Source organism: Anarhichas minor, unplaced genomic scaffold, assembly GCF_050575085.1.
Source record: "Anarhichas minor isolate MPS153535 unplaced genomic scaffold, ASM5057508v1 ptg000007l, whole genome shotgun sequence".
Taxonomy (NCBI): domain Eukaryota; kingdom Metazoa; phylum Chordata; class Actinopteri; order Perciformes; family Anarhichadidae; genus Anarhichas; species Anarhichas minor.
The window spans coordinates 21,009,039-21,021,697 of NW_027466453.1; the positions used below are offsets into that span (position 1 = coordinate 21,009,039).

At 39.2% G+C, this 12,659-nt stretch overlaps 1 protein-coding gene across 1 annotated transcript; it reads left to right on the top strand.

Moving 5' to 3' along the window:
* The first annotated feature begins 1,015 nt into the window (after positions 1-1,015).
* Positions 1,016-12,315, top strand: LOC142945163 (cytohesin-4-like). Its single transcript, XM_076086576.1, has 13 exons — positions 1,016-1,134; positions 1,762-1,844; positions 2,131-2,195; positions 3,563-3,629; positions 5,570-5,688; positions 7,150-7,230; positions 7,386-7,498; positions 8,643-8,791; positions 9,773-9,884; positions 9,982-10,058; positions 10,140-10,211; positions 10,444-10,592; positions 10,939-12,315. Exons 1-13 carry the CDS (start codon positions 1,095-1,097, stop codon positions 11,015-11,017), a joined length of 1,206 nt encoding a protein of 401 aa, XP_075942691.1. The 5' UTR covers positions 1,016-1,094; the 3' UTR covers positions 11,018-12,315.
* Positions 12,316-12,659: the final 344 nt, after the last annotated feature.

Here is a 12,659-nt window from a genome sequence, read left to right on the forward strand (position 1 = left end):
CTGTGAATGTGCCAGAGTTAGCGAGCTGGCTAATGTTTAAAACCTTCGGCGAGATGTGTTGAAACCAATCAGGTAATGGTTTAAGATTCATATTTTCAATCAGAGGAGAACAAGATGCCATGAAGACAGCAGCAACAACACAATGAGCATTCTCAAGCCATGCAGAGCAACAGGATAATAGCAAAGCATGATCACAATAAAACACCAACAATATACACTTCTTGGTGCATGTTGCCATGCAAGCAGCAACACAAAGCAACAAAACACAGCTCGACCAGCCTTTTTCTTAAAGGTATAAAGCTACATGCTGAATGGCATCTTAGAGAACGAACCTCAAGGCCTTCAGTGCTTGTTTTTCACACAAATACGGTAAAAAAATGTAATAATACAGCATGATTTGTACCAACTGTCTATGAGTTGTTAAGAGGTGTGAAGCCCCACTAGATGGGGCCTGATATTTAGAAATGAAAGAGGCTTTGCTCAAGTTGTTTCCTTCCTGCTGAAGTAGGCATGTTTGATGACACCACGTCTTAAAAAACAAATGACATGGTTATTTGGCCTCTATACCTTACAGAACAAGGTACATTTTATCAGTGCAGATGTACTGTGTCATCAAGTCACCATATTACCAGACACTGTGTTAAAACAGCGTTTATGGAGAATATATTGCAAACCCAATTTCAGTTAAAAAATAAACATTTGGCTCCTATGTGCCTCCCATTCGTGTGTATTTGTTATATTTTGTCCTATTCTTTTGTAAGGCACTTAAAGATGTGTGTACTGATAGTAGTACAGTATTAGCTATTTGTTTTGTAGAGCTATTTGTAATAATATATGTAATAGATGTGTAATAATGGTTGTATCGGTGTTGCATAGTTGTAGAGAATGAATGACATCTGTGTTTCTCAATGAAACACACAAAAATACTCAATGTCAACATTTTGTGGTGCACGTCACCAGATATGTAGTAAGAGAATGTTGAGTGAACTCGGAGTCTCTTCGGTGTCACAGAATGGCAGCGCCGGCCCTTTTTTTCACTCTGACATTCAGTTTGTTTCCTGTACAGCTTTCAGTCGCTCTCCACCATCAACAACATGGCTATACGCAGAAAAGACAGCTTCCTCTGGGGGAAAGGTACGCTATTGTTATTCTTTTATTCTCTTTTAATCAATAATTTATATTAATATGGAAAGCTGCTTCTCAAAAACAAATAGCAGGGTTGTTGTGAGATTATTTAAAGTATTAGTCAAATTATTTGTGTGGTGTAGTCATTAGGAATGACTAAAAAGGCTGCTAATTTACATTTTGTGGGTTTTGCTTTTATGTGGAAATGTTTTTTTTCAAAAACTACACATATTTGACGGTTTTGTTATTCAACTTTTGTATCATTTTAGACCTGTGATGCACAATAATTGAAACTTAACATGCTATTATAATGCTGCAAATCCTCCTCCTGTACAAACTCATCCATGAATTAAGATGAATTGCACATTAATGGCAACACTCAAAATCAACCTGACTCAATGAAAAAAAGGGAAGAGAAGCAGCTATTTTCAGCCCCTCTTCCTTCTCTCATTCATTGACCACTTCTCTAACTGGTGGAGGATGAAGTTGTGATGCCTGCTGGTCTGTGGGCGTAGGTGTGAGGGAGGATGTCAAGACAGTCTGCAGTGCTACAAGTCGACTGACTGCTTCACCAATTATATGCCATCACCATGAAGTGTTCTTGTCTAAGTGCTGAAGCCTGTTGTCACCCCACAGTTCCACCGAAACTCCCCCCAGGAGAGAAGAGACAGGGGGACACCATCAAGATTCACAAGTTTGACCTGCTGGATGACATTCAGGTACTTTAGTGAATATACTGGATATATATATATATATATATATCCCTCCAAGGTCTCACATTAAAAATCCCTCATTATTCTTCACACCCACTCCCGGTTGCCTCAACAGAGCTTTTCACGGCACACAAAGGTGTTTCATTCACCATCTGTTAATTGAGGTATGAAGGTTATTATCTGTTGGCGGACCAATTGTCTCTGAGTAGTGTAACATTGGGTCTACAGGTGTCTGTGACGTAACGACAAACCTTGGTACCAAGCTAACATCTTTCTCAACTCCCTCTCTCAGAAGCTGAGGTTGGAGATCGATCACATCATGCCAGAAATCCACAGTCCGGAAATAAAGGAGCAGAAGTGAGTATGATTAATTTGTTAAAGCAGCTCCTCTATGAGTCAGTGACCGCAGCAGACCTCCGCACGTAATGCTCAGTTTGACAAAGTCATAAAAACAGTTTTGCTTGGTTTTTATTTGAGTCAGAAGTCAAATCGTTTCTAGTGTATCACCGTCTATCTGCAGTTCAATCTTTAAACCTGCTACTCAAACCTTTCACCCTGATGTTTTTAAACCTTTTTTTTCATGAAAATGCTTCACATTCAGCTGTGGCTCACAATCTTTTATGTACCCATCGTCCAGATTAATTTAAGACCAAGCTGCCAATCCAACCATTTATCCATTACTTTTGCATCCCCAAGCGACTGCAGAAGTAACCCCTTGGGTACAATTAACCCCTGGGTGTTCATTGCTGATAGATTTGTGGTCAAAGTGTGGTGGCAGCTCTGAGTGTAACAAAACACAGTTACTTGCACCACGACATAAATTGGAGAGGAAGTCTTGACATTTTGAGAATGTGTGCATGGGGCTGTCTAACTACATATTTCGACTTCCTGTTGCTATTGTCGCTGCTTTCAGAAGGTGCTAATGATCATGATATGTCGGCGGTATCACACTGCATTTCACTATAACTGTGTTACTGGCATACTAACCACAGTTTCAGAGAACTGCTGCCTCCACCCTAAAAGCCTCAACTTAATACTACTTAATAAAATACATGCTCACGAAACATGGAGAAAATGCTCTGAATGGTTTATTTTTTTTGTAATTTATTGAAGGACAGAAAATGAATTGATGAGCATCTTTATGTTTTGATCTTTGATCTTCATTAAAATACCAATTAGAGCCTACCTGGTTCAAACCTCTGAAATATGGGAATTTGTTGTTTTTCGTTATTTCATAGCATTGCCGATTGAATAAATCGTGTTTTGAACTGTTGGCCAGGGAAGATAATTTCTCTGATGACGTCATTTTGAGCCTCAGTAACTTGTGAAGGTTTTTTGTTTCACTTTTCTTTATTATTACATGTCATGCATATAAATATACCCAACCTGTAGTAAGTTAATTGTGCAAATTTCCCTGCTCTGACTTGTGCATCACATTAATGCAGAATTATCTTGATTCAGAAAAAAGTGTGCACATTTAGAAATATAATTTAAAAAGTCAAAACATATGTGAAGAATACCAATTATACACCAGACAAAGCTAAATAAACAGAAAATATGATTTACATACAATTAAATAGTCCAATTTGCCTTTGTCTCCGTCTTTTTGATAAAAACAATGAAACAAGCTTATTTTTAGCATTATTTGAACATTTATTTGTCATTTAATTTGCTGTTGAAAGAAATGTTGTTATAAAAATCTATATTTTGGTCTTTTGTTGCAGTAAAAATGATGTGAAGAACAGAAGATTCTTACGTGGGAAAAAGAAATTCAACATGGACCCCAAAAAGGTGAGTTTGTATTTTGGTATAAAAAGAGGAACTATTGGTTATAGATCCAGTTTATTTCTTGCTCTGAAGGTAGATATTTAACAGAAATCAGCAGTGGTGGAAGAAGAACTCAAAAGTGCTTTGATTACTTTATACTTTATATCTGCTGAGTACCATTGGTCATTAGTTAATTTATATTTGTATTAACATCTGCAAAGTAACAAGTAACTAAAGCCATCAAATAAATATTGAGTAAAAACTACTATATTTGCCTCCAAAATGTAGTCGACTAGAAGTATAAAACAGCATAAAATGGAAATAATAGTGCAAGTACCTGGAAATTCTACTCAAGCATACAGTACTTGAGTAAATGTACTTATTACATTCCAGTACTGCAATTCAGTATAACCTGTTTTGTACAGTGTGTACAGCCGACCAACACACAACACCTGGTCACTTGTATACCTGTACACAGAGTACACAGTAGTTTCCTAGAGATATCTCTAAGAGTGTAACATCATCATCATAACTTTATTCACCACTTTAAGTTGAATCAGTAAAGGTACAGTAAAGGTCCAGTAAAGGTACAGTAAAGGTCCAGTAAAGGTCCAGTAAAGGTACAGTAAAGTCACAGTAGGTGAAATCCTACTTTCACTTCTTCAGCTCCTCTGATACTGAAGGTCAACAGATAGATGACAGCGAATATAAGTCCACACAGAGCGGATGTGGATTTAAGTGACGTGTGTGTGCGTGCGTGTGTGTGTGCGTGCGTGTGTGCGTGCGTGTGTGTGTGTGTGTGATGTGCGTGTGATGTGCAGGAAGGCAAACTGTGCACAGATGCAGACGATGACTGAATAGCGAGAAAAACCACATCCTGTTCCCTGAAGTGGTGCAGAAGCGCCACTTCACCACATCGACCTACGTCTTTCTCGTTGCTTCCTCTCTGGGTCCTCGGTTAAAAGCTGAGTCCCTCGGCCTGTGACTGCTCTGAGCTCAGGCCTGAGGACCTGTACGAGTGGGAGGATGAGAGGTTTTAGACTTCTTGGGGTTATAAGGGTCTTTTAAGTGTAATTGATTGCTCAGCAACTGCTCAGCAGGAGTGCTCAGCAGGAGTGCACACTCAGTTGAGAGGGTCATATTTTGAAGATATGGCTTTGAACAGCCTTTGGGATTAAGAGATAACAGCAGGCAATAGTTATTCAACCTCTGGTCATCTTTTTTCTCTGGTGATTTAAGATTGACTCAAATGGAGAAGAAAACCTTCTTTGCTTATCAACCTACAAAGTTATCAGCGCCGATAAGAATCAAAACTCAAGCTTTGGCTAACGTTTAACATGAAAGCTTGCAATGCAGTGGTACTTATTTCCTTAATCGAAAAACACGAACATGATCAGGCTGTTCTCATACAGCGTTTGTAACTTTACCTAAAAAATGTAATGTGCTGTAATTCTTAGATTGTCCCCCGAAATATATTCCTATTTAATCATGAAACAGGAAGTATAATTTTGCCAAACATCACACTGGGCGTATGGGAGAAGATGTGGGCTCAAACGTAAACCAGTCTGTCAACCAGGAAACAGCTGTGAAACAAGGAATCAACGTTGATTTATTTTTCAACATTTTATAAAATTAAACCTAACAAAGTAGTTTTGTTGCCTAAACCTAACTATGTTGATTCCTGTGAAGATGGAAGTGTATTTTGAAAAGACATATGCATGTAACGAGCGGAAATTGACACGTGTTTCTTGACTTTTGCAGGAAAACACAAGAAAGATAGTCCTAGTCACCCACGTATATGGGTTCTGTGGACCTCAGGAAGATTAGCAGCCGCTAAGGCATCAGCCAATGGATCCAGTTAATAAACAAATAAACAAATATACAAACCTTTGTATGAGGTTTGTAGACAGGAAGCATGTAAAATACTTTTCATACAAACCTTCCCACCCTTTGCTTTTATTCAGGGTGTCCATTACCTGGTTGAAAATGACCTGCTGGAATGGCGAGCAGAGTCGGTGGCCGAGTTTCTTTACAAAGAGGACGGACTAAACAAGACCGCCATCGGCAACTTCTTGGGAGAAAGGTACAGTATACGCACACAAGTGATACCATGGAAATATTCTCTGATGCCAACACTTCTACCATGGTTAAAGAGATGGGATGATGTCATCATAGAGAGACGGGACCAATCAGAAGCATTCATTTAGATCACTAAACAGACAAAACAGTGGTGGAAGAACAACTCAGATCCTTTACTTTGAGCCAAAGTACCAGTGCAATGATGTAGAAATACTCAATTACAAATAAAAGTCCTGCATTCAAAATCCTATTATGTATGTGTACAAAAGTACCACAAGCCAAATGTATCTGAAGTAAAAGTACTCGTTCTTCAGTAACATGTCTCCTGTGACTGATACATCATTATATGTGACATTATGAGATTGTTAATACTGATGCATCAGAGCAGTATTTTACTGTTGCAGCTCAAGGGGAAGCTAGTTTTAACTACTTTATATACAGTTAGTCCAGTGGTTCCCAACATAGTGGTCGCACCCCTTCAAAGGGTCTCGAGATGATTAATGGGAGAGAAACAACCTGAAAAAAAATGCCAATGGAAAGTCAATAAGGATCCTTTTAGGTTGTGGAAACACAAATTAAAGACATCCACGTGAATATGCAATGATCAGAGCTAGTGAGGTAGAATAAACACTTACGGGAGGGGGGGGTCAAAACAAACACAGGACTTTCAGCCATGAGACCAGAGATCAAAATCGGTGTTCATAGCCCAAAGTTTTGTTCAGGTTTTGTGACGTTACGTTCTCCTAAACCTTACTAAATGGTTTTCTTGTAAACCTTCCGTTCTTTTTGTTGCCCAACCTGACGTTTGTTTTGTTCTACAAACCTAACATTAAAAAGTCATTTCATGAGTCATTTCACTATGAGATCATGTTCGAGGGGAGAAAAGGGAAAAAAAAGGTCTATTACAACAATCCGTGTTTTTTTGATACCAGATGATTTGATCCCCTTTGTGTCTCACACAGTCATTTAGATGAAACAATCAGACAGACAGAATACAGACGCTGGAAAGAAAAGGCACATGGCAGCTGTGCCGGTAAATGTAGAGAGTGGCTGATGATGAGAGAAGTGGGAACAGGTGTGTAGTCAGGTGATGGGGAAAGGAGGGAAAGTCTGAGGGCATCTCAAAATTGTAAGTAGATTACTTGAGTAAATGTACTCAGTTACATTCCACCACTGGACTCCAGATAATTCACATTTACAGGCAGCACATGTTGTAGTTTCATCTCCAGGTTTGTGTTTAAGTCCATCGTCCAGAAACGTCATCTGATCCAGCTGAACTCAAACCTCAATCCAGATTTCAGTCTCTGAAAGCAAACCGTCTTCATCGTAGAACAGACACGGAAATGTGACGACTTGAAATTTTGCCCACTTTTCACACCTGTGCACACCTGGTCACTTACTGTAGAAAGTGACCTCGGATTTCTAGGTTTTTGGTTGATTGTTTTTATTATTTTCTTTCTCTCAGGGAGGAAATGCATCTGCAGACACTGAAAGCGTTTGTGGGCCTGCATGAATTCTCAGACCTGAATCTGGTGCAAGCGCTGAGGTTTGTGTTGCTTTGAAAGTCAGCGTGAGACGTTGCAGCAGTATTTTTTATCTTTAGTCTTGTTTCTCTGATGATGTAGAAATCCTCCTCCTTCTACCCAGCATATGTTTTACATTGTGTGTGTGTGTGTGTTTGACACCTCTGCTGTCTTGCAGGCAGTTTCTGTGGAGCTTTCGTCTCCCGGGAGAAGCGCAGAAGATTGACAGGATGATGGAGGCGTTTGCAACTCGCTACTGCGACTGTAACCCGGGGGTCTTCCAATCCACAGGTACAAACAACAAAGACGTGGGGTCTCGCCTGATTCACTGTCTCCGACAAGCCAATTAAAAAGTTTTGTTACAGTTTCATTAATTTCATAGATAGACAAGTGATCTGCTGTTCAGATGAATATTTTTCTTCTCTCCTCTTAAAATGAGTGAAGTCACAATAACATCTCATCTCTCGCTCACTGATCAGAGTAGTTTGTTCAGTATAGGTGTTCCTGCTCTGGACACATTCACGGACGATTCTTTTTAATAGGTGCAATTTATACAGCTGAGGTAGTACAACGTGTTTTAGGGCCATTGTAGGTAAAAAGAAAATACATTATGGAGCTGTGGGAGAGGCAAAAAACGAAAATTCTCAAAGATTAAAGTCACAAAAAACAAATTGATTTATTACCTCAGTAAACATTGTAAACATGAGTTTATGGTCTCAATCTCTAGTTTCAAGTCTTCTTCAATACAGCATGATGTTCATTTAGTAAACTATGGTCCATTTAGAGTCAAACAGACCATAAAGCAGGGGATGCTTTTGGGCGGGGCTACTGTGATTGACAGGTCTCTACCAGCGCTGTATACGGCATCTCTACGTCACTCCTCCTCAGTCCAATGGTCACTTACGTTCACTGGTTGCAAAAAAAACAAGATGGCGACGGCCAAAACGCTGAATTCAAGACTTCAAAATGGCATTCCGCAAACCAATAGGCGACGTCACTACTACTATATCCACTTCTTAAATACAGTCTATGGTTTAGACGGTACACGTCAGAGGGAACCGGATCAGAAACTGCAATCTGTAGAATGTGTCTGATAACCCAAATAAATGAGGATAAAGTACAATGCATACCGACGTCAGCATTATGCTCATAAGATGACACAGAAAGCACATGAAAGAAAAAACGTAAATGTATCTTTCAGGACCTTTGCTTCGCTCAGACGCCGTCGCTTACAACAAGAACAATTTTGCAAAGTGCAAATTCAGACGGCAGCTGGCGTTACCATGGTTTTGTACAATTTCTGAGTTTCTTTTTAGAATTGTTTTATTTAATTCATATGCTGCCGTATTCAAATATTCAGTGATAACAAGGCACAGCTGAAGAATACTGACAGTGTTTCCTACATTCTGTATGTGTGTGTTTGTGTGCGTAACAGACACATGCTACATCCTGTCTTTTGCCATCATCATGCTCAACACGAGTCTCCACAACCCCAACGTCAAAGATAAACCCAGTCTGCTGCGATTTGTTTCCATGAACAGAGGAATCAACAATGGGGAGGATCTGCCCACCGAGCTGCTCACGGTCTGCTACCAATACCAGTGTCTTCATCATGTCCTATAATAATATCCTAATTAACTCATGTTTATCACTTAACTACATCAATCACTAAAATACTGCTCACATTTGCTAATTATCACAAAACACAAAGTAAAGCTGAGGCTACTGGGAAGGTCATTAGATTTGCAGGTATTTGGTCATAAACCAAAGTATTTGATGGAGCTAGAGGAAAAGTTAGATCACCAAAGTTGTTACAGTTTACCCTGAGTTGAACATGAATGTGTGAACCAAATTTCATGGCATTCCAACAGTTGTTGTAACATTAAACTCAAAACCACAATTGTGAACCTCACGGTGGCGCTAGAGGAAAAGTAAAGGGATCACCAAAGTCAGTAGGATTCATCCTCTGGGGACCACGAATGTTTGAACAAAATATCATGGAAATCCATCAGATAGTTGTTGAGATATTTCAGTCTGGACCAAAGTGGTGAAATATTTAAAAAATCGATTATTTAAAATTTATAAAACAAATGTAGTTTTGTGACAACAATGAATTGTCATCATTATTTAAAGGGAGAATTTAGTGAAGAGATCATCTGAATCATGACATTCATAAATCATATAGCCTCGGGTTTTTTTCTCAGTTATTTAGATTTGCTTCACTTGAGGCTTCGTAGTTTCATAGAAGAATATTATACGTCTAACTCTATTTACAAACACCCAACACTAAACATTAACTCCTCCCTGAAATATGTCACTGTTTTCAGCAAAAAATATAACTTTTAAGGAGGTCTGGTTGCACAATGAGTTTAAGATATTATCTAAAAAAGAGAAAGAGCTGATTGCTCAACTGAAATATTGGGGAATTTCCCTTCTGCTCTCTTTTTCTGGGTAAACTGACTTGAATCCTTCTTCCACTCCTGTCTTAATACATCTTAAAGAAAATCAGACTTAAAAAAACTCAATTATTCTACACTTGATGTTGATACTGACATTGTCTTCTAGAAACTGTACGCGAGCATCCGCAGCGAGCCGTTCAAAATCCCAGTGGACGATGGGAACGACCTCACGCTGACGTTCTTTAATCCAGACAGAGAAGGCTGGCTCCTTAAAATGGGTGAGATGCTGATGATGTTCATTCCATATGGAAACTAATCTGAGTTGTTTGGAGGCTTTGAGAGGAGATTACAACACAGTGTTTGTCTCTGTTGAAGGTGGTCGAGTTAAAACCTGGAAGAGGAGGTGGTTCATTTTGACAGATAGCTGCTTGTACTACTTTGAATACACCACAGTAAGAATCTGTCTTTCTGCTTTACGTCATTATGTGAATGTTAAACGTCCTGTCTTTAATATCCTCCTCCTCCTCCTGCAGGATAAAGACCCGATTGGGATTATTCCTCTGGAGAACCTGTGTGTCAGGAAGCTGCAAGACACAAGCAAACCGGTAGAGTATCTTTTACTTTTGGTATCACAGCGTATGAAGGAGTGTTGAGCTCCCTCACACACATTATCTGCTGCCACACACTAAATGAATCACACGGCAGCTGCTACATGAATTTCCAACCCAAGTGCTCAAACAATGAGTCAGGAGGCTATCAGGAGACCAATAATATAAACAGAAAGCATATGCACACAGTAACAGTGCCACATGTGTGTCTGCTCCTGTGTTTGAACAGTATTGTCTGGAGTTATATAACGCCAAAGGACAAAAGATCAAGGCCTGCAAGACGGAGAACAAAGGCAGAGTGGTGCAGGGTAAACACCAGTCCTATAAGCTCAGTGCAGCCAGCGCAGAAGAGCGGGACGCATGGATCGAAGCGATCAGGTGAGAGCCGCGATGCTGTGGAGAACACGCGTGTCTTCTGTGAGTCGTGTTGGGCTTTAAGGTTAAAGATATTAAAACACACGATCACAAAAAAAAGCAATAAAGACTATCGTGATGAAACCATCTGACCTCCGAACCTCTTCATATTTGTCATCTTAAATCTTATCTTGGATTCTGGGAAACTGCGACATTTTTGACTATCATCTGACAATTTATAGACTCAGCCATTAACTTAAAAAATAATCAACAGATTGATCAATAATCAAATTACTCACTAGGTCAAACATGAAGAACTACTGGTACTACTTCTGCTGATCTCATTTTAAATGTTAATCTTCTCTTTCAGGGCGAGTATCACCAGAGACCCGTTTTATGACCTGGTGTCTCTACGAAAGAGGAAAGTCATCAGCAACACTTCCTCGTAGTGTTTGGATCCTGGACGCCGTGCTTTTATGGATCGATCATCCTGTGATTTTATGACAAGAGACTGTTCAGGAAAAATGAAACCCAAACTGAATCGCAACAGCATTTTCACAGAAATTAACAAATTGGGAACCAACACTTGTTGAAGTGTAAAAAAAGAAAAGGGAACTTCATGTGGCACTGTAAAGTCTTCATATTACTTCTGCAAACTGCAGGCACCACTGCACCGCCTTCAGAGACCGACAGTCCAACTGACAAACATCTGCTGCATGTCGAATCTGATTGGCTACTTCTGATGCCCCCCTACCAGAGTCACACGGTGATAGGAAGTTGGCTTGTTAGCGTCATGGATGAATTACTGAACAGGCCAACTTAAATCAAACTTCTGTATCAAGTGGCTGTCAACCTTTGCTGTAGGAAAGAAGTGCAAAACAACCGCAAAAAAAACCCACAAAAAGATACAAAATGACCACAAAGAGACGCAGAATGAATAAAATGAAACTCAAAACGACCACAAAGAGTTACAAAACGACAACAGAGGCTTAAAATGACTAAAACAAGACTCAAAACATCCATAGAGACTCAAAATGACCTCAAAGACAGAACACATCCACAAAAGAAACTCAAAAGGACCACAGAGTGACCCAAAACAAACACAAGGAGACAAAAAACGACTAAAGAACAAACACCAAACTGCTACAAAGGAAGAGTGGCCCCGTCATCTGTTGTGATTCTTTCAGTTCGGGGGTTTTACTCTCGGGGAGGAGGGTTGAGGGTCTTTTATGAGTCCAGGGGTCCACTGTCTCCTAATCTGTCCATTGCTGTAGGATATTTGGAGCCACAAACAGTAACGTTTTATTTTATATTACAATATTTAAATTAGTTTATTATGCATTCATTCATTACACTGAATAAACAATAATGAACGTTTAATTAATCAGGGCTTTAAATTTGAGCCTCTACACATGTTTTGAATCATTTTTCTCATATGCCCCTGATGGTTCCGGGGTGGGTTAACCAGCAGCTGTCTACTTTTACACTTTTCTAATTTCCCTCAGTCATCACATCATTTAAATGTGTCGTTTTCCTCTTTATGGATATCAGATCTTACCTTTAATACTAACACATTGTTGTAAATACAGTAAAAAAAAGCCTGTCAAGTATTAAAATTAACTTATGAATACATGTTACTTTGAAACTGTACAGTATATTTTTTTAGCGTGATCATATTTTACTGACTATGTATAATTTAGTAACTGTATATTAATGTACTACTTGTACATTAAACTTGTATATTGCCCGATTGTGTGTCTGTTTCTCCAGCAGATGGAGGTACATCATCACTTCTGCTCACGTTCAAACATTAACTTTTACTTTGACACCCTGACTATCTTTATCTTGTTATTACTGCACCTGACGATAAGAATGAAGAAGTGAAGCAGCTCAGAGATCCTGTGGTTAGCTGATGAGCAAGTCTTTTCCTGTGCACTTCCTGTCGTGTGTGTCTCTGATAGAGAGCTGTGGTTTCAACAAAACAAACAAAAAAACATCTTCATTTTTCTTTTTGCTAAACACTTTTCCTCACCATGTGCTCGTCAAACATGGAAGGGTTTGATCGTTGATTTACATTACAATTATTTTAAT

What these genes read in the sequence shown, in the direction of transcription:
- LOC142945163 (XM_076086576.1), top strand. Translation starts at nt 1,095, where the DNA reads ATGGCTATACGCAGAAAAGACAGCTTCCTCTGGGGGAAAG. An exon ending in ACTACTTTGAATACACCACA is followed by an intron (nt 10,059 to 10,139) that starts GTAAGAATCTGT and finishes CTCCTCCTGCAG; the next exon opens with GATAAAGACCCGATTGGGAT. An exon ending in TGCAAGACACAAGCAAACCG is followed by an intron (nt 10,212 to 10,443) that starts GTAGAGTATCTT and finishes GTGTTTGAACAG; the next exon opens with TATTGTCTGGAGTTATATAA.